At 54.9% G+C, this 20,872-nt stretch overlaps 1 protein-coding gene and 1 long non-coding RNA gene across 10 annotated transcripts in view; one reads left to right on the top strand and one right to left on the bottom strand.

Moving 5' to 3' along the window:
* WDR5 (WD repeat domain 5) overlaps positions 1-10,131 on the bottom strand; it is a 28,039-nt gene extending 17,908 nt beyond the window's left edge. The window contains exons 1-7 of one of the 4 annotated variants that reach the window (XM_050760140.1): positions 9,897-10,131; positions 5,515-5,636; positions 4,687-4,795; positions 3,664-3,737; positions 3,214-3,303; positions 2,829-2,918; positions 2,528-2,611 (exon numbers count right to left, since the gene is read on the bottom strand). In XM_050760140.1, coding sequence (XP_050616097.1) covers positions 2,528-2,611; positions 2,829-2,918; positions 3,214-3,303; positions 3,664-3,737; positions 4,687-4,795; positions 5,515-5,636; positions 9,897-10,131 — 804 coding nt within the window. Of the gene's footprint in view, positions 1-2,527; positions 2,612-2,828; positions 2,919-3,213; positions 3,304-3,663; positions 3,738-4,686; positions 4,796-5,514; positions 5,657-8,787; positions 9,066-9,537; positions 9,642-9,896 lie in introns of those variants that run through there. The other 3 variants (XM_050760141.1, XM_050760143.1, XM_050760142.1) reach the window with 3 other exon arrangements.
* Positions 10,068-20,872, top strand: part of LOC126937153 (uncharacterized) — a 43,956-nt gene continuing 33,151 nt past the window's right edge. For 3 of the 6 annotated variants that reach the window (XR_007719654.1, XR_007719657.1, XR_007719653.1), the window contains exon 1: positions 19,135-20,542. This is a non-coding gene — a long non-coding RNA (uncharacterized LOC126937153). The other 3 variants (XR_007719656.1, XR_007719655.1, XR_007719658.1) reach the window with 3 other exon arrangements.

Genomic DNA, 20,872 nt, shown 5'->3' with positions numbered 1-20,872 from the left:
ACGCCTGTAATCCCAGCACTTTGGGAGGCCGAGGCGGGCGGATCCCAAGGTCAGGAGATCGAGACCACGGTGAAACCCCGTCTCTACTAAAAATACAAAAAACTAGCCGGGCGCGGTTGTGGGCGCCTGTAGTCCCAGCTACTCGGGAGGCTGAGGCAGGAGAATGGCGTGAACCCGGGAGGCGGAGCTTGCAGTGAGCCGAGATCGCGCCACTGCACTCCAGCCTGGGCGACAGAGCGAGACTCCGTCTCAAAAAAAAAAAAAAAAAAAAAAAAACAAAAACAAAAATTAGTCAGTCGTGGTAGTGGGCACCTGTAATCCCAGCTATTCGGGAGGCTGAGGCAGGAGAATCACTTGAACCCAGGAGGCAGAGGTTGCGGTGAGCCAAGATCGCACCACTGCACTCCAGCCTGGGCAACAGAGTGAGACTCCATCTCAAAAAAAAAAAAAAAAAAAGAAAAAACAAAGCCCCCACAAACCTCTCTGCAGTGGAGACGGCTACAGAGCAGCAGCTGTGGTGCAGTACCAGTTACTTAAAGGACAGCAGTGAGCTACGCTGGAAAAGACGCACCTAAAACAGCAAAGTAGAAGACCACAGAGGGACCGACTCCACCTCCCAGCAGCTGACCCCAGGGGTGACTCAGGGAATTCATTTTCTACTTCCTACATTTGCTCACCTTTGTAGTTTTTTTTTTTTTTTTAAGACATGGGGTCCCACTCTGTCACCCAGGCTGGAGTGCAGTGGTACCATCTTGCTCACCAGAGCCTCAAACTCCTGAGCCCAAGCAATCCTCCCACCCTGTCCTCCCAAGTAGCTGGGACCACACGTGCACACCACCACGTCTGGCTAATTTTTTGCTTTTTGTATAGAGACAGGGTCTCACTCTGTTGTCCAGGCTGGTCTCAAACCCCTGGTCTCACGGGATCCTCCTGTCTCAGCCACCCAAAGTGCTGGAATTACAGGTGGGAGCCATGGCACCCAACCTGTTTTTGTTTTTGTCTTTTTATGAGCAAACTACTTTTGTAGGAAAAAGACTTTTAAAATCCTGCCTATCACCTGCGAGTCCCACCTGCACTATCTTTGGCCTCTAGGATGCTCATGGAATTCTTTCTTCCAACTCAAAGGCCACCAGCGAACCCCTTTCTCAGGTTACTTCACAAGTGTTCATTTGTCAGCCCAGTCTGAAAGTCAGTTCTGCTGACTGTGACCCAAGGTGCCCTGAAGGGCAGGGGACTGGCACCAAGGGGCTGGGCCCACGAGCACACAGCCACAAGCACAGGGCCACATGATGACATTCCCACAGCAAACAGCCTCCCTGCAGCGGTGACACTGGGCCTGCGAGGGCCTTGTGGCCCGGTTATGTGCGGGGCTCAGACACCGCACCCCGCCCTGGCCTGACACACTACCCATCCAGCCAGTACCAGGGCTTCGCCTGCCATCTCACTCGGGCAAAGCCTTGCAAGGGTAAAAATGCTTAAACCCATTCACCACCAAGACAACAGAAAATGAATGCCACACTGGCGGGCAGCATGGCACAAACGCTGCATCCACCTTTCCTTCCGCTTCTCAACAAAGGGCAGGCTTCGCTGAGAAACTGCCTCATGCACTTTGTTAACAGAAGAACCTTCTGGCCACTCTGAAATGGAGCGGTTTGTGATACCGCATACACTTTAACTCTCGGCCATTTGTTCTTGTTTTCTTCTTTTTAGACGGAGTTTCGCTCTTGTTGCCCAGGCTGGAGTGCAGTGGCACGATCTCGGCTCACTGCAACCTCTGCCTCCCAGGTTCAAGCGAGTCTCCTGCCTCAGTCTCCCCAGGAGCTGGGATTACAGGCGCTCACTACCACGCCCAGCTAATTTTCATAGTTTTAGTAGAGACGGGGTTTCACCATGTTGGTCGGGCTGGTCTCAAACTTCTGACCTCAAGTGATCCACCCACCTCGGCCTCCTAAAGTGCTAAGATTACAGGTGTGAGCCACCATGCTCGGCCTCTCGGTCATTTGTTTTGCACAGTGATACAGCAACAGCAGAATGGCAGGATGTGTTCCTTTGCAAAGCCTGTTCTCCAGAGAGCTCCAGCTTCCAACTGTTCCCACCAGGACTGGGCCATCCCCGCCCAGAGCTAACTCCACTCAAAACTCACACTTCACCTACACTCCCACTCCCAGCACCCTTCTCAGCCTGGCCGCCCTTCCTGTCCCATGCATCAGTTCAGGGGACACTACCCTCTGAACGCCTGTGGCCACTGCCCATCCCCCATCCAGCCTGCACGAAAGGCCCCTTGGTGCTCACCACAGGGCACCCCACTGACACCTCACCACCCCCTTGCCATCCCTCTACTGCACACAGGACTCATCTCTCAGGTCCCAGCCTCCAACCTGATTGCTCTAGACTGTGGCATGACAGCAGGAATCAGATAGGCACAGGCAACGTCCAGGCTTACGCCCCTCGGGGAGACAGCTGGCCACATCCAGCATCAGAGGCACATAGTGCCGGACACCACCCCGTCTGTGTCAGCAGGACTTACGGCCGAGACTGGATCCGAGTGAGCTGGCAAAGTCTTGAGGCACTTCCCTGTTTTCACATCCCATATCCTCACACTTTCATCAAACTGAACACAAAAGAAGAAATGACAGTGATTCTACAGGAAGGAGAAGGAGCAAACCTCCCCGGAACCCAAGACCTGCCACCAGTCCATCCTCCCCACAAACAGCACAGAAAGGACTCGGGCCCCACCTGCCTTCTCCACAGTGGCTACAAGCAAGTTCAACAGCCTTCCCAACATCCAACACCACCTCCCCCAGGGAAGACACCCCGGCCACACTCACGGATCCTGAGACAATAAGGTTGGACTGGGGATTGAAGTTACAGCAAAAGACATAATTACTGTGTCCCTTCAGGGTTTTCAAACACTTCCCCTAAAACAAGAGTATTAGTAGTATTACTCCAGTGCTTATTTCCCCAAACATAAGTGTCGGATCACGTTCATCAATGCCTGACAGCTCAGAGCATGCCTGATGCCCCGCCAGCAACTGGCTGTTCCCCGAAGTCAACTCGACCTCCCCCACCCGCCCCCGCCCCGTGCCCCTGCAGCCAGTCTTCCCTGGAGAGGAGCACTGAGTGCTGCTTACCGAGCAGTCCACCCAGTCCCCACCACCCGCCCTGTGCCCCGCTGCCGGTCTCCCCTGGAGAGGAGCGCTGAGTGTTGCTTACCGAGCTCACGTCCCATATCTTCAAGGTTTTGTCATCTGAGGCGGAAACAAGAAGGTTAGAATCTGACGACCAGGCTACATCGGATATTCCCTTGGGGAGAAAAAACAGGGTCAGTAACTTGCCAGGACAAAGTAGGACCGGTTAGCAAAAGGTCAAAATCCCAAACATCCCCATTGCCCTCAGGAAATCTTCTCACTAGCCTTAACCTTACAAAAGACAGGCGGCCCTGGAGGAAAACAGCAGGCTTTCCGCAGCTCTGCCAGCCTCACAGACACTCCTCCGTGGGAAGTCAAATGTATTTGCGTTAAAAGTTCAAGATGCAAATAACTCTAAAAAAACAACGTGGAAATTTAAACCTGAACCCACAGCTCTCAAAGCAGCCCTGACCCCTTGATCACTAGGGGCCACCCTGTTCAACAGTCAACATTACCGCACGGGGCTGAAACCTACCAGCTTGTGGCCAGATATGGTTTTCTCAAATTTCCCATCATACGCGCCCCAAATTTTAATGAGTTTATCAGCGGCTGAAAGAAAACAAAAGGATCTGAGGCTAAGAGCAAGACACAGTTGTCCAGTCATCCAGAATCCAAAGTCTGGGCTTTTGCCACATGAGCCCCAGATGATCAGCATGAACCACATGGCTCAGAACCCATTCCGCACGGCCACATCCCCGAGAGGACCAGTCCCCTTCCCCTCCCTCCAAGGGTCCACGGGCAACTTCTTCTATTTCTTTTTTCGTTTTTTTGAGACGGAGTCTCGCTCTGTCACCCAGGCTGGAGTGGAGTGGCGCGATCTCGGCTCACTGCAAGCTCCGCCTCCCGTTTTTTCCTGCCTCAGCCTCCCGAGTAGCTGGGACTACAGGCGCCCACAACCGCGCCCGGCTAATTTTTTGTATTTTTTTAGTAGAGACGGGGTTTCACCGTGGTCTCGATCTCCTGACCTTGTGATCCGCCCGCCTCGGCCTCCCAAAGTGCTGGGATTACAGGCGTGAGCCACCGCGCCCGGCCTCTTTTTTCGTTTTTTTGAGACGGAGTCTCGCTCTGTCACCCAGGCTGGAGTGGAGTGGCATGATGTCGGCTCACCGCAACCTCCACCTTCCAGGTTCAAGTGATTCTCCTGCCTCAGCCTCCCAAAAGCTGGGACTACAGGCATGTGCCACCATGCCTGGCTAATTTTTTTTTGTATTTTTAGTAGAGACGGGGTTTCACCACATTGGCCAGGCTGCTCTCAAACTCCTGACCCTGTGATCCACCCGCCTCAGCCTCCCAAAGGGCTGAGATTACAGGTGTGAGCCACCACGCCCAGCCCCCACGGGCAATTTCAATCGGCACTAAGGTCACAGTTCTAGGAGGAGACACGCCCACCTGCTACAGCCCCCCAGCGGCAGGTGAGGAAGCCAGCCACCCCCACCCGGTTTGTTGTCTGCAGCTCAGACCGCCTTTCCCAGCAGCTAAGGACCTCAGTGCTACGTACATGAACTTGCCAGCCACTCTCCATTCGGGCTGAATTTCACAGAGGACACTGCTTTGGTGTGGCCAGCAAGGGTGAACTTTAGAGCATAGTTTGGCTTCACGGGTGTAGGCTGCGGGAGAGACCAGTTAGCGAAAAGTTACCACCACTGTGCGTTCCACTCGTGACCAGTTTGGATTGTGACTCCACCATTTAATTTCAGCTCAGATCTTTAGAGCTCCAAATCCACATGCCCAGTGCCTTCCACCAATCCCTATGTGGACGTCACCTTTCAAGTGGAACACATCTGAATCTGAGCCCACTACTTCCCCACAAGACCTCTTCTGTAGTCCCCAAACTCAGTACCAACAGCACCAGCCGAGCCAGAAACATCTGAGGCCCCCTCAATGTATCACCCCACCTCAAGCCCACCTCTGATCCTGCTACAACACAGGAGGCCCCCACCAGCTCCAGCCTTGGTCCAGCATCCCACTGCCCCCACCCCACACACACCCGAGGCCCTGCTCCCTTTGCTAAAGGTCTACAGGAGGGCTTGCAGATCTGCCTGTGCCTCATCGCAGCCGGGGTGGGGGCAACTATGGAGAGATTTTTTCTGGGTCCTAGAGACTCTCACAATCAGGACCGAGAATCTGTTCCCTCCTCCAGGTGACAGACTGGGGATTCCTGGCACAGCAGGTAACAAGCACTCATTAGGTATGTGGTCAGTAAATCAAAATTAGCAGTGACATTTAACTGAGTAGAGAAGACAAGGCTTATGAGCTTGAAATGTTTCCAAGAATCTCTAAGCATATTTGCCCCCGGAAGGCGCCCAAGGAGCCCCTGGGCACGCACCTTGCTCTGAGTGGCGGATGACGAAGGGGTTGGCTGTGCTCTGGCAGCCTCGGTCTCGGGCTTCTTCTCCTCCGTTGCCATGGCTCTGACGCTGGCCGCACAAGGAACGTGGACGGAGGGACCTGGTGACAGAGGTAGTCTGCTGAGATGCAGAACAGGAAGCCAAGAAACAAACCATATTTTTAAAAATGGATTTCCAGGAAAAAGGACGAAAAGAAAAACATGTGAGTACCATATTGAGCCCTGCAGCAAACAAACCATTCCAAATCGAGGACCCTATTAATGACCCTAAGTCGTTGCTAATACTTTCCAGCTGCTCCGCTGACACCCCTGCGCTTGCCCCTTTTGTGATCACACTGAAACACCTCACCCTCAAGGGCGCTTCTTATTTTGTCATCCAGAAGTCTGCAGGATTGCAGCAGTTTGTGCAAACAAAATGCAATTTTCTTCAGAGTCCTGGACACATTAAAAAAAGAACGGCCAAGGGTTTCCTGACAGAAAGCTAACACGCCAAATGGCAGATGACTGAGCTTCAGAGTGTAGAAGTTTGGCAGCACATCCAAATCCTAAAATGCGCCCCAAGTGATGCAATCACGTTCACAGACATGTTTGAAAACACAGGCGCAGGCACCCAGTGGTCTACGCCTCATGGGTGGGCTCCAGCGCCTCCATGCACAGGCTGCAGGCGCGTGCATGCTCTGCCTGCTGGAACTTCCACGTCCTGCCTTCTGAAAAAGCAGCCGCAAGTCCACCAACGATATTCTACGAGCAAGACTCACACTGCAGGGGAACGAAAAAAGACTGCAGTTCAATGGGTTTCACCTTGACAGTGAAAATGACCCCAAATCTGTACAGTAAGCAGCTAGCTTCCTCTACCACGGGAATAGATTCATTACTTGAATACATCTCATAAAAGCACAACAGGTTACTCAGAAAGGAGGGACGGCGTTATTAAAAGGGAAAGCCACTGAGACACGCTTGCAAATACCACTGGCCATCGGAATCCTGGAAGCTAGCGCTACCATCCATCTAATGAGTTTACACACTGGAAATTCTAGCTTGGAGCTTTCAACTGAAATCTTGCACAGGCTGCTTGTAACACTAACGCGAAATGGAAGGCATCAAAAAGCACGTCTCAAAGTCTTCATCCAAGAGGAAGGCAGAGAAATTACAACACCCACTTTGCAGAGAACAGGTGTGGCCACCGCTCCATTTCACCTGCAGCAAAGATTCCCTGCGCAAAGACGCATTGCGCTGCATCTAGGGCCGAGTACTGTACAAGAGTGGGGGAGGGGAGGGGCAGGCCCTGTAGCACTGCCCAGGGGACGAAGTGCCAGTACAAAACCTGTCCTCAGTAAATGCCAGCTACGTGGTGCTTGTCATCAGTGCAACCTGGCCATGCCAGTTTAACCCAACTGCTGCCTTTTCCTTGGCAGGCTGGACAAATACAAGGAGAGAGAGGAACTAAGGAAATCCAAGCAAAAAGCTGCAAAGTCCACTGCAAAGGTCCTAGCGTGAGACAGCGAGGCCAGGGCAAAAGCTGAGTGAAGTGTGGCCATGCCCTACCCAAGTGGAACACCAGAGGAACAGAAGGTGAAACAGGCAGCTCGGAGGGCCGAGCAGCTCCCGTCAGCATCAACTCACCTAGGTGAGGGTAGACACCTGGAAACACCCTCACGTGAGGAACAACAGGTAGGCGGTCTTACAAAAAAGGTGCCCAGCCCCTCCCAGCTCAAGCCCAACCTGCCCAACCCTTTGGGCTCAAAAACCATTAACATTTAAAAGAAACAAACAAAACAACCTTAACCTGACTTTTAAGAATACAGTGGCAGGGTGTGGTGACTGACGCCTGTAATCTCAGCACTTTGGGAGGCCAAGGCAGGAGGCGGGCAGATCCTGAGGCCAGGAGATAAAGACCAGCCTGGCCAACATGGAGAAACCCCGTCCCAACTAAAAATACAAAAATTAGCCGGTGTGGTGGCAGGTCCCTGTAATCCCAGCTACTTGGGAAGGCTGAGGCAGAAGAATCGCTTGAAATTGGAAGGCAGAGATAGCAGTGAACCAAGATTGCACCACTGCACTCCAGCCTGGGCCAAAGAGTGAAAAATTCCGTGGTGGTGGTGGTAGGGGGAGAGATGCAATTTACTGACCCAACACACCTGCCAAGTTTCTACCTCAGTAGTGGCATCTAGGCTTGGCATTTTTTTTTTTTTTTTTTTTTTTTTTTTTTAAAGACAGAGTCCAGGGCCGGGCGCGGTGGCTCAAGCCTGTAATCCCAGCACTTTGGGAGGCCGAGACGGGCGGATCACGAGGTCAGGAGATCGAGACCATCCTGGCTAACACGGTGAAACCCCGTCTCTACTACAAAATACAAAAAAACTAGCCGGGCGAGCTGGCAGACGCCTGTAGTCCCAGCTACTCGGGAGGCTGAGGCAGGAGAATGGCGTGAACCCGGGAGGCGGAGCTTGCAGTGAGCTGAGATCCGGCCACTGCACCCCAGCCTGGGCGACAGAGCGAGACTCCGCCTCAAAAAAAAAAAAAAAAAAAAAAAAAAAAGACAGAGTCCAAAGAGTCCAGCGGAACGATATCGGCTCACTACAACCTCCACCTTCCGGGTTCAAGTAATTCTTGTGCCTCAGCCTCCTGTGTAGCTGGAATTACAGGTGCGTACCACTACACCCTGCTACTTTTTTGTATTTTTAGTAGAGACAGGGTTTCGCCATGTTGCCCAGGCTGATCTCGAACTCCTGACCTCAGAAAATCCGCCCGCCTCAGCCTCCCAAAGTGCTAGGACTACAGGCGTGAGCCACCGCGCTGGGCCAAGGCTTGGCATTTTCATGACCAACCAGGTGTCCCTGTGGAACAATCATTTTGAGGGAACAGGAAGGTTGGAGACTTGAAACTGAGGAAAGGGGGGGGACCGAGGTTACAGGCACGGTGATGAGGAGGTGACCTCTAGACTAGCTGCTGCCTGGCTCCACCTAGCAGCCACTGCTTTTCATCCAGGTAAGCCTGACCACCTGAAGCCCAGCAACCAAATCTCAGTATGGCCTCCTGGACTGCATGCCACAGGCTGATGCCTGAGTCCCTCAGTCCCTGAGATCCAGCCCAGGAACCTGCCTGCGGCGTGCAGTCAGGAGAGCACACTGTGTGCAAAGACAAGAATTAATCTGCATCTTCAACACCAGCCAGGTGGCCAGCCCAACACAGGTGGGAACCCGGCTCTACCTCTCTGAGATCCTGGACAGGCTTCCGCCTGGGTCCTTCGCTTACCTGTCTTCCCCACCGGCTAGCACAGCACCTGCCCAGGTCACAGATTAAACTAGCATTTGAAGAGATGGGTAAACGGACCTGGGTGAGTGGAAACTTGCAAGCGAGACAGCAGGGAGTGTCGTTAGCGATAAATAACAGGCCGACCTCAGTTTGGTCCCGGAACGTAACCGCTCAAAATGGCTCTCGCAGATCGGCCAGGACAGGTCTGCGGCCCCGCGCGAGGAGGCACGGTGGGCCCCCCGTTTAGGACCGAGGACCCGCACCCCAGGACCCCACCTAGCGAACTGCAGCCTGGCTGCCTCGGGTTGGGGTGAGCGGCGGGAGCGGGCTGGGGGCGTTTCTACGAGGAGGGGAAGCGCACCACGTCCAGGGACTGAGTGGCTTGGTGGGTCTGGGGTCCTTCCTTGAAGGGGCAGAGGAGGAAGAGGGGCGATGTGAGGCCGGTACGCCGCCTGCGGGAAAGAGGCCCCAGTGCCGGCGCTCTGGCCTTGTCAGTGGCCCGCCGGGGAAGCGGAGGTGGGGGCGCGAGTGGGGGCGGACGGGGTGGAGGGGCCTACGCGCGCAGCCGTCCACCTAGGGGCCAGGGCGGGGGTCCCGGGCGGGGCCGCTGCAGCTGGAGCAGCGCCCGGGGCTGGGCCTGGCCCGAGGCCCGGCGGGGAACACGTGCGGCGGCCGGGGGTGGTTTGGCGGCTCCTGGCGCCGCCCCGCTGCCCGCCTTGCGCTCCCCGGGCCGGGCGGCTACCCGCTTACCTGCCGGGCCGCGGCGGCGGGGCCGGGCGCTCGGGGCGTCGCGTCGGCCGCCGCCTGGGCGGGAGCGCGGACTCAGCTCGACGAGGCGGCAGCTCGGGCGGGCGCCAGGCGGCGGGGGCGCAGTGCGCGTGCGCGAGGGGAGGGGGGCGGTGTCCGGGGGGCGGGGCGAGCTCACAAAGCCGGCCTCTCGGAGGAGCGCTACGGGCAGCGGCAGCGGCCAGAATGCCTCGGGCCGGCCCAACGCTTTAAAGGGACAGCACGGGGCGCGTGCTTCCCGCTTAAAAGCTTTAATCCCCGAATTTGGCTGGTGCAGGCCCTCCTAATGTACTTCCTAAAAATTGAAGTATAATGATACATACAGGAAAGTGCTAGTGTGCCCTCGCGTTTCCACAGACAGCACGCCCTGCACACAGACACAAGCGGCCCTCCGGGACCTGCGCAGATGGCGTCGCCCGGCGTTGTCCCCGGAGTCAAGTCGGACAGGGGCACCTCCCCGGGCGACCAGGCCCCTTCTTGATCATCGCTGGTACGGATGAGAGCAGCAGTGGGCATTTGGAAAACACCCGGGACCGCTCCCGGGCGCAGTGCCCCCATGTGGCCTCCCACCCCAGGCGGGTAGGACGACTCCTGCCCATTTGGAAGACCAGGAACCTGCGCGTTCGTTCACAGGGTTCGGAAGCCCGGGCTGCGCCTTCCCGCGGGGCCGGCTGCCGGGCTGCGGGCGCTTCCCGCCTCTGCATGCAGAGCCCGCGGTGCACGAACCTGCTCCCCGCCAGCCCCGCGGACTGGCAGAGCCGCGCTGGAGTCACTCCGCAGTGCGCAAACTCACTTCGCAGCGGGCTCTCTGGGGGCCAACCCTTCCCTCCTGGGCGGGCATTTTCTCCTCCAGGTACAACGGGGTGGTCCCCAGAGGAGGACTCAGGGTCTTAAGGAGAAGCTGAGGCCCGGTCCTCTGGCCTCGACGACTGCACATTCTCGCCTGCTTCACTTCGTAGAGCCTTGGAGGTAGGCACGGCCTCCCTATCCCCTCAGCTAGGCCTGTGGGTAGAATAACGCAGTCCCTTATTCTCCAATTAAAAATGGGAACACAGAATGTGACACAGGAACCCGTGCAAACAAAAGGACAGAGCGTTTGAAATAAAGATGCCAAGGAGGGTGAGGTGAGCGGTTGTCAGAGAGGTGGAACCGGAAGACTGGCAGTTGGTCTGGAGTCCCCTTCCCAGGAAGGACACAGAGAAGGCGAGGTCCCTGTCTGGTCCTTCAGGGCTCCAGGTGGATCTGTGTGCCCAAAAGGCTTGATCCCTTGGGCCAGGTGCCCTGGAGCATGGAGTAGTGACAGTCACAGGTTAGCAAACCCAGTTCGGAGAAAGAAGCTCATCTCTGTCTCTGGCCGCCTGGGCCGGAATCCCGAGCCCCTGACAGGCTGCTCTCCCTTCCACCCCGCCTCAGCTCTCAGATCGTCCACTTCTCTCCCTCCTCACCCCAGCCCTACCTCCCACCCGGGTCTTTTTTAAACCTGCAGACAGAGAAACTCCTAAAAATCCAGCTCTGATCTGTCACTCCCCAGTTTAAAACTCAGAACCAGCTTCCCATTGTCCTCAATTCCCAAATTCCCACTGCCCAATTCGGGTAAAGTGCTTACCAGACCCCGCCTCCTCTTCCAAACTACCGCCGCCTCCCAAACTGCAGCCCGCGTTCCAGCCCCAAAACAAAAGTATTTCCAGTCCTTCAGCCCTCCAGGCGAAGCAAGATAAGGGGCTGGACCCCAGAACTATCAGAACTCAAACCAGGTTCCCAGCTTCCACTTCCAGGTGAATTGATCTCACCACCCCATCCCACCCCCAGGAGATAGAGCCTTCTAGTAAAAACGAGATAATCCCACCTGGCGCGGTGGCTCACGCCTGTAATCCCAGTACTTTGGGAGGCTGAGGGGAGTGGATCACCTGAGGTCGGGATCACCTGAGTCTGAGGCTGAGGCAGGTGGATCACCTGAGGGTGAGGCAGGAGAATCGCTTGAACCCAGGAGGCGGAGGTTGCACTGAGCCAAGATCGTGCCACTGCACTCCAGCCTGGGCAACAAAAGCAAAACTCCGTCTCAAAAAAAAAAAAAAAAAAAAAATTGTTCAGAGAAACAGTTCCATTTACTAAGTCACTCCTGGTGGCCAAAGCCTAGTTAATGTTCTGAAAAACAAATATCCAACATGTTTGTTCCTTTTCTGTGATTCTTATTTTCTCTTCTGTTTTCACCTGCGATATTTTTTCCTGAGCCTGACAACAGTTTGGTAGGTTATAAGAGGATTTAAAACTTAGTAAAGCAAATTACTTGCCTTTGTTAAATTCTCTTCCTTGCCGGCGTTATATGGTTTCAGAATTTTAGCTATGACTGCAGGGCTGGATTGCAAAAATTACTGAACGGGGTTAGAGGATTTTCCTTTTTTTTTTTTTTTTTTTTTTTTTTTTTTTTTTGAGACAGAGTTTTGCTCTTGTTGCCCAGGCTGGAGTGCACTGGGGTGATCACTGCAACCTCCCCCTCCCAGGTTCAAGCGATTCTCCTGCCTCAGCTTCCCGAGTGGCTGGGATTACAGGCATGCGCCGTCACGCCCGGCTAATTTTGTATTTTCAGTAGAGATGGGGTTTCACCACGTTGGTCAAGCTGGTCTCGAACTCCTAACCTCAGGTGCTCCACCCGCCTTGGCCTCCCAAAGTGCTGGGATTACAGGCGCAAGCCACTACGCCCGGCCTTCTCTAAACAATTTTTATCAATACAACATTTCAGCCAGGCACAGTGGCTCATGCCTGTAATCCCAGCACTTTGAGAAGCCAAGGCGGGCCCATCACAAGTACAAGAGATCGAGACTATCCTGGCCAACATGGTGAAACCCCGTCTCTACTGAAAATACCAAACAATTAGCCAGGCATGGTGACTTGCGCCTGTAGTCCCAGCTACTCGGGAGGCTGAGGCAGGAGAATCGCTTGAACCCAGGAGGTGGAGGTTGAAGTGAGCTAAAATCGCACCACTGCACTCCAGCCTGGCAACAGAGCGAGACTCGCTCTCCTAAATAAATAAATACAAACATTTCTAGAAGGTTTCTCCCCACCCGCACTCAAGGACCTCTGATCAGCCCTGCAGTCCAGGCCTGCTGGCCACTCTCCTCACTGACCCGGGTCCCTCCACCAGGCTCTCCTCCCCAGGGCAACCCCGACCATCCAGTGTCCACTTGGGCCTCCCTAAACCTGATGAGTCTTCCGACCCCCAGCTCCTCCACAGTGAAAACATCTTCCATTGTAATTCCTGGGTCAGTGTCCCCTGGGTCTGGCTGAATTGAGTCTGACCCTCATCACAGCACTCTGGACACTTGGCCCAGGAGGGTGGGGGTGACATGTAGCACTGAGGAGCACTTGTGTACCCAACTCTGTGTTCAGTTTGTTACATTTAGTACCTCCTTGCACCCTCCCAACAAGCCTGTGACATGATGCCTTTATTATCTCCTTTTTACAATGAGGAAACCAAGGCTCCGAGAGGTTGAGAAGCTGCCCAAGGACGCACAGCTAGTAGGCACAACCAGGGAAGTGAGCCCTGGTTCTAGGCAGGACCCACACGCACGCCAGTCCACTCTCAGTGCTTCCGAGAGTGGCCTCTTCAGAGACGGCGCCTGTGGGATCAGGAGCAGGCGGCAGGGCTCTGAGGTTGCAGCAGGGCCGAAATGCAGAACACCAGCCTCTTTTAGGACTTGGGGCTTTCGAAGAACCGTGTTGTCACCGAGTGACTAGTATTTCCTCGGGGCCGAACTCTGAGAGGGAGGGCCACCAGCAGCGATGGACGAACGGCCCATGGCAGGAGTGCTGGTGTCCTCAAAGCAGGCAGCCCGGGAGCACTGGCTCTTTCATGGCCAGCCCAGAGCTTTGGGGGGCAGCAGATTCCAATGGCAGTTGATTTGGGAGGGTGGTGGAAGCTGAGGGATGGAGGAATGCCCAGGACCCAGGGTTTCCCGGAGCTGCTGACCAGATTTCCAGGCTGGTGGGCCACCTCGACCTGGCCACGGTGCAGGGGGCTGTTGCTGCTGCCTGGAAATGCTAAGGCTGCCTGCCAGCCCAGGTCAGTGGGATTTTATGTTAAATTCCTTTTCCCCTGGTAACTATGCCAGGGCAGCCAGTTGGGGGATTCATGTTACCATCTCCCCATCCCCAGGATCTCCCCGTGGACCCACCAGGGCCATGTGGGCCTTCACCTGACAGCTTTATGCTGATTGGCTACTCTCAACGCTTCACCTGACAGCTTTATGCTGATTGGCTACTCTCAAAGCTTCACCTGACAGCTTTATGCTGATTGGCCACTCTCAACCCTTCACCTGACAACTTTATGCTGATTGGCCACTCTCAACCCTTCACCTGACAGCTTTACGCTGATTGGCCACTGTCAACCCTTCGCCTGACAGCTTTATGTTGATTGGCCACTCTCCACCCAGGTATCCAGAAAGCCACTTCCGGTCCTCACGGTACCACTGTCCTTCTCTTCTTCCCCCGGCCTTAGCTTCCCGGTACAGAAACAGCAGGGTAGACGGAGGAGCCCATCTTGTTCTTGACAAGGACTGTGCGGTTTCTTCCCTGTGTCAGATTCTCTCCTTCCCCTCCGTTCTCCTTCCCACTAACCTCGTTCTCCGTTCATCACGTCCCCTCCCCTGGCCACCCTCTAAGGTGACCCCTCTAGATTGCCCCTGTCTCCAGTGATGACACTCCACTTTGACTGGCACAGCCCCAGTTCCAGAACCGGAGTCCCTGCCCCTGGCAGCCCCTCAATCCCAAAGAGACCCGGATGGTTGGTCACCCGAGTTGTCCCTTCCTTCAGGCCCCTCCATCCTTGCCAGCCTCCTGGCCCTCACCAGGGGCCACTCCCTTGTCCACCTCCCTCACTACTGTGGGCTCACGAGAGAGGGACACCCTGTCCATCTCGGTGCCTGTCAGGAGGGACGCATGGCAGGTGCTTAATAAAGACCCTCACAATGAATGAATCGTAGCATGTTCCCTTCCGCTTCCTGTTGGGATTTAAACCTATGTTAAACTTGCTTAAAAGTCCCTACGACCGTCTGCCTGCCCCACCCTCCACCCCACTCCAGGCCAGGGTGTCCCTGGGGATGGCCCCCCTCTTCCCCCAGGTGGTGCTGGGAGCTCAGCCGCGCCTGCCCAGAAGCGATGCAGGCATCAGTCTGGGTGGGTCAGGCCAAGCTGGGCGGGTCTCCCAGCGAGAATTCTAGGAATGCGGCCCTTGTTTCCAAAGCCAGGCTGCACCTGGTGCAGTCTGCAAATTCCCCTCCCCACCTCGGGTTCTCTGCAGCAGTGGTGGCGGCAGCATAATCCCACTGGTTACAGAGAGTCCTGGCAAAGACCACTGTGAAAGACACAGCTCCTGGGACAGGCCAGGTGGAAATCAGAGGCCCAAACAACCAAGGGGATTTTTCAAAGGCTTTAATTTGTTTAGTTTTGTTTGGCAGGGCCGGGTGGGAGGAGTGTGGCTAGTGCAGTGGTGGTTTGTAGGAGTCATTTTTTAAGGGCTCTGTATCCGGCTGCCAGTAGTACTCCACCCGTGCTTCCCCGACATACCAAACTATTTCCATCTGTCCGAGTTATTAAAAACCACCACAGCTGTTCTTCCTGAGCGCCTACTGTGTGCCTTTCACCCGCATAAGGACGTCATTTATTTTTATTTATTTTTTATTTTTTTATTTTTGAGACAGAGTCTCGCTCTGTCGCCCAGGCTGGAGTGCAGTGGCCGGATCTCAGCTCACTGCAAGCTCCGCCTCCCGGGTTTATGCCATTCTGCCGCCTCAGCCTCCCGAGTAGCTGGGACTACAGGCACCGCCACCACGCCTGGCTAATTTTTTTTTTTTTTTTTTTTTTTTGTATTTTTAGTGGAGACGGGGTTTCACCGTGTTAGCCAGGATGGTCTTGATCTCCTGACCTCGTGATCCGCCCGCCTCAGCCTCTCAAAGTGCTGGGATTACAGGCATGAGCCACTGTTCCTGGCCTATTTTTATTTTTATTTTTATTTTTGAGACAGAGTCTCGCTGTGTTGCCCAGGCTGGAGTGCAGAGGTGTGATCTCGGTTCCGTCTCCTGGGTTCAAGAGATTCTCCTGCCTCAGTCTCCCGAGTAGCTGGGATTACAGGCCTGTACCACCTCGCCCCACTAATTTTTGTATTTTTAGTAGAGAGAGGGTTTCACCATGTTGCCCAGGCTGGTCTTGAACTCCTGACCTCAGGTGATCTGCCCACCTTGGCCTCCCAAAGTGCTGGGATTACAGGTGTGAGCCACCACACCCGGCCCACCTAAGGACTTTAGATACCATCTCATTCAGTCCCAAACGTGGGAGCTGTTCTGATCTTTACAGATGAGGAAAATGATTTAAAAGACCTCCACGCTCTGGTAGATGAGGAAAATGAGGGGCCCAGAGAGACTCAATGACTTGCCCAGTGTCACACAGCAAGTACATACAGGCTGGGGCTTGACCCTGCTCTGCAGACCTCCATAAGCTCCATGTCTTCCTGGGAGTCATACCGGCCCTCTTGCAAGTGTGGGCATCATCCCTAAGCGGCTGTCCCCACAGCAGCTCTGTGGCCCGCCCTCCACGCCGACACCTGGACACCTGCTCCCAGTTCCTTCCCTCCTGCGCCCCTGGCTGCATCTTAACCCCACTGCCCATTCCCATTGTTTCCGGGATTTCACAGTGATGAAGTGTTTCTTTGGGACAAAATAGAAGCGCTCCCTGAGTTGGTTAAGAGGCAGCACAGTCTCCACAGGGGGTAAGTAACCTAAGGAAAGGGGTGACCTGGTATTAGGAGAGTATACCAGCCTTGATGGGGGCGGCGCTCGCCAGCCCCAGGCACTGAAGGCCCGGCCCTGGGGGCGGGAGCTGAGGAAGAGAGTAAGAAGCCGCAGATGCAGGGCCTGCCCTGCTGGGTTTCCTGCAAGCTTGAGGAGAATTCCCTAGGCGGGGAGCAGCTGCCTAAAATAGGAAAGCTGAAACAGAGGAGAGGCTCGGGCTCAGGTGGAGGCCTTGGCCTGGGCTCCGGCTCCCAGCAGCTCCCTTCCTTCCTGGCTCGCCCAAGTATGCTCGCAGCCCCTCCGTCTGCCCACCCCTGCCCTGTACCTCTGCGGTCTTTAACTCCCCCAAAAACCAGCTAAGGCCTGAGCATCTCCACGAATGCGGTGGACGAGGCTTTTCCAAGGCAGTCAGCCTGGGCCTTACTCCCAGCTGTCTTTCAGTGGCCACAGAGCTTGGGGACAGCCTTGGAGGCAGGGAGCAGTCACTCCACCACGTTCCAGCGGCTAGAGGCAGGCAGGCACATGGAGCTGATCTCAGCACGGTGGGCTATGGGAAGGGTGGGCAGGCTCGAATTCAGGCAGAGGAGGTACAGTCCATGGGGTGTGGCTGGTCCTGGGTAGTTCTGACCTCAGACATTGATTTCCTTGTCTTGGGGTCTCATGTTAAAGCTGTCGGAAACCAGAGAGGCAGGGACTATCAGCGCATGGAGGTCATTTAAATCACAACCGTGGTATCTAAGACGGAAATAAAAGATGGACCCCAAGTGCCTGTTGGTTTGTTTATTGGAGACAAAGTCTCACTCTATTGCCCAAGCTGGAGTGCAGTGGCGTGGTCACACCTCACTGCAGCCTCTATCTCCTGGGGCGCAAGCGATCCTCCTGCCTCAGTTGCCTGAGAAGCTGGAAGTACAGGTGTGCACCACCATGCCCGGCTAACTTTTTAAATTTTTTGTAGAGATGGGGTTTTACTATGTTGCCCAGGCTGGTCTCAAACTCCTGGCCTCAAGTTATCCTCCCACGTCAGCCTCCTAAAGTTCTGGGATTACAGCACTGGCCCCAGTGCACATTTAGAACGTACAACTCTTTGTGAGTTTCCTCCCAGGAATCTTTCCTTCAGAGACACCTGCAGAGGGGCCCGAGGCTGCCCCAGGATGTCTGTGGCAGCAGTATTTATAATGATGAACTCATTGGAGACAAATGTTCATCTGTAGAGGAATAGGTAAATACGCCATGGGACATCCAGATTCTGGAACAGTCCATGGCTGCCAAAAGGATAAGGCAGCTTGGGAAGTCCTACCACAGAGCAACGGCAGTGACATGTTGTTAAGAGGAAGAAACAAGCAATGGGAGAATGGATACAGAATGACCAGTTTTGTAAAACAAAGCCAGATGTGGGGAGGAAGGCAGGTTCTGGAGGGTGCGGAAGCCCACAAGGAGTGAAAGTAGGAAGGACTGAGTCCAGGCGCAGTGGCACACGCTTGTAATCCCAGCACTTTGGGAGGCCAAGGCAGGCGGATCACCTGAGGTCAGGAGTTCGAGACCAGCCTGGCCAACATGGCAAAACCCTGTCTCTACTAAAAATGCAAAAAATAGCTGGGCGTGGTGGCAGGTGCCTGTACTCCCAACTACTTAGGAGGCTGAGGCAGGAGACTTGTTTGAACCTGGGAGGTGGAGGTTGCAGTGAGCTGAGATCATGCCACTGCATTGCAGCCTGGGTGACAGAGCGAGACTCTGTCTCACACACACAGACACACAAAAGAAAGTAGGAAGGACCAGAGGGGTCTCTCAGTTCTCCCTGAGGAGCACCGATACTCTTCAGGCAGATGTCTTGCCTTTGCAATGAAAGAAATAACAAACCTCCTTCATCTTCCACAATAGAAGAGTGATACACAGGGCTGCTAGACCGATACAAATCTCTCCCATCAACCCAGTTCCCGGCCCTCACCTCGTTACCCACATCCCTGGAGCGGTGTGCATATAGGTACTGCCAGGTGCCATGGGTCTGAAGTGGGCCCACCTGGTCCCTGCACTCAGGGCTCCATCTGGGGGAGCCAGACCCTCAGGTGACAGTTGTAGGACGCAGTGTCAGATTCTGGAGAATGGGAGGCCATGCTGACGAGTTGGTGGAAAATCAAGGGACCCTTCCTAGGTTGCGTTCAACCAGAGGCGCTGGAAAAGCCAGGCTGCCCTGCAGGCACCACGCAGGCCTCTGGGGTGAGGGCGGGCTGTGTCAGCAAAGGCCAGGGTGTAGGGGCAGTGGGGTGAGGCTGGAGGCACAGGGGAGATCCAGCCAGAGAGGTGGGTATGGGTAGGGCCGACCCCCACCCCCACCCAGCAAGCTACAGGGAAGGGTGAGCGAACGATGCAGACGACGTGGGTGGGGGACGCTCACAGCCCTCCTTGGAGTGAGGCCAGGAGACAGCTGAGCTGGCACAGAGACCAGCCACCCACACTGGGCCGACTTGGAGGCCTTTGCCTCGTGCCAAGCTAGGGAAGGCCGAGGAGGCCCAAGGATGAAAGAAACCATCCTGGCTGGGCACGGTGGCTCACGCCTGTAATCCCAGTACTTTGGGAGGCCGAGGCAGGCGGATCACAAGGTCAGGAGATCGAGACCATCCTGGCTAACACGGTGAAACCTCATCTCTACTAAAAATACAAAAAATTAGCCAGGAGTGGTGGCAGGCGCCTGAAGTCCCAGGTACTCCGTCGACTGAGGCAGGAGAATGTGTGAACCCGGGAGGCGGAGCTTGCAGTGAGCCGAGATCGCGCCACTGCACTCCAGCCTGGGCAACAGAGCGAGACTCTGTCTCAAAAAAAAAATGATAAAATAAAATTTAAAAACATCCCTTTGGGGTAGAAGTCTAGAAGGATGGACCCTAACTTGGACCCTGGTGCCCAAAGGCTGGCTGGGTCTCGGAGGGGCCTGGGTGCACGTCCTGCAGGTTCTGCCTTTCACCCTGAACGAGGCGGGTGGTGTGGGCAGGGTCCTGCCCCGCAGGGCTGTTTGTGAGGGGCAGAGACGCCATGAGCTTTAGGCCAGTCGGGTGAGAGCAGGACCGGCGGGAAGTGGTGAAGGACAGCAGCAGAGGGAACCCTTGTGAAAGTCACTGCAGACAGGCTGGGCCACATTTCCAGGCTCCTCACTTAGACAAAGTGCCTATCAGTCTTCAGGATGCAACAGAGTGACCTGGAGAGCTGGTGGAATGCAGGCTGCCCAGCCCCTGGTGGGTCTGGGGAGGAGCCCAGAAATCTGTGGTTCTTTTTTTTTTTTTTTTTTGAGATGGAGTCTCACTCTGTCACTTCCTCTGGAGTGCAGTGGCATGACCTGGACTCACTGCAACCTCCGACTCCCTGGTTCAAGCGATTCTCCTGCCTCGGCCTCCCAAGTAGCTGGGACTACAGGCACACACCACCACACCCAGCTAATTTTTGTATTTTTAGTTGTAGGCGGAGTTCACCATGTTAGCCAAGATGGTCTCCATCTCTTGACCTCGTGATCCACCCACCTCGGCCTCCCAAAGTGCTGGGATTACAGGTGGGAGCCACCACACCCGACCGGAATCAGTAGTTCTAACCAGCCACCTGTGCGCTCCTGGCCACACTTGGAGAAACTGCTCTGGGCCCAGCCCAATGTGACCTGGATGCAAGTCCATCCTCATGGAGCCAGATGTTTACGAGGCTCTGAACTGCGCAGTGGTTAAACATGTGTTTAACTTGGAGACAGACACACCTAGGCACCTCCCTACACCTCAGTTTCCTTTGCTGTAAAATGGGAAGTCCAACCCGTCTGGGGTTTTAAGGATTCTTATGCAATAAGGGGACTAGACCCCGGCGAGCACTCAAAGGTACAATTTTGTTTTGTTTTGTTTCGTTTAACACAGAGTTTCCCTCTTGTTGCCCAGGTTGGAGTGCAGTGGTACGATCTTGGCTCGCCGCAACCTCCGCCTCCCGGGTTCAAGCAATTCTCCTGCCTCAGCCTCCTGAGTAGCTGGGTGCCTGACACGACGCCCAGCTAATTTTTTTACAGGTGCCCACCATGACGCCCAGCTAATTTTTTGTATTTTTAGTAGAGATGGGATTTCATCATGTTGGCCAGGCTGGTCTCGAACTCACCCCAGGTGACCCACCCACGTTGGCCTCCCAAAATGCTGGGATTACAGGTGTGAGCCACCATTGCCCAGCCAAAGGTACAGTTTTTATTTTGTTATTATTTATTTATTTATTTATTTGAGACGGGGTCTTGCTCTGTTGCCCAGGCTGGAATGCAGTGGTGCGATCTTGGCTCACTGCAACCTCTGCTTCCCAGGTTTAAGCAATTCTCCTGCCTCAGCCTCCTGAGTAGCTGGGATTACAGGTGCCTGCCACCACACCTGGCTAATTTTTGTATGTTTAGTAGAGACGGGGTTTCACCATGTTGCTCAGGCTGGTCTCAAACCCATGACCTCATGATCCACCCACCTCGGCCTCCCAAAGTGCTGGGATTACAGGCGCGAGCCACTGTGCCCAGCCTATTTTTT

The sequence above is a fragment of the Macaca thibetana genome, chromosome 15, assembly GCF_024542745.1.
Source record: "Macaca thibetana thibetana isolate TM-01 chromosome 15, ASM2454274v1, whole genome shotgun sequence".
Classification (NCBI taxonomy): Eukaryota; Metazoa; Chordata; class Mammalia; order Primates; family Cercopithecidae; genus Macaca; species Macaca thibetana.
The sequence above is the reverse complement of the archived record's forward strand: the minus strand, read 5'-3'. Positions and strand labels throughout refer to the sequence as shown.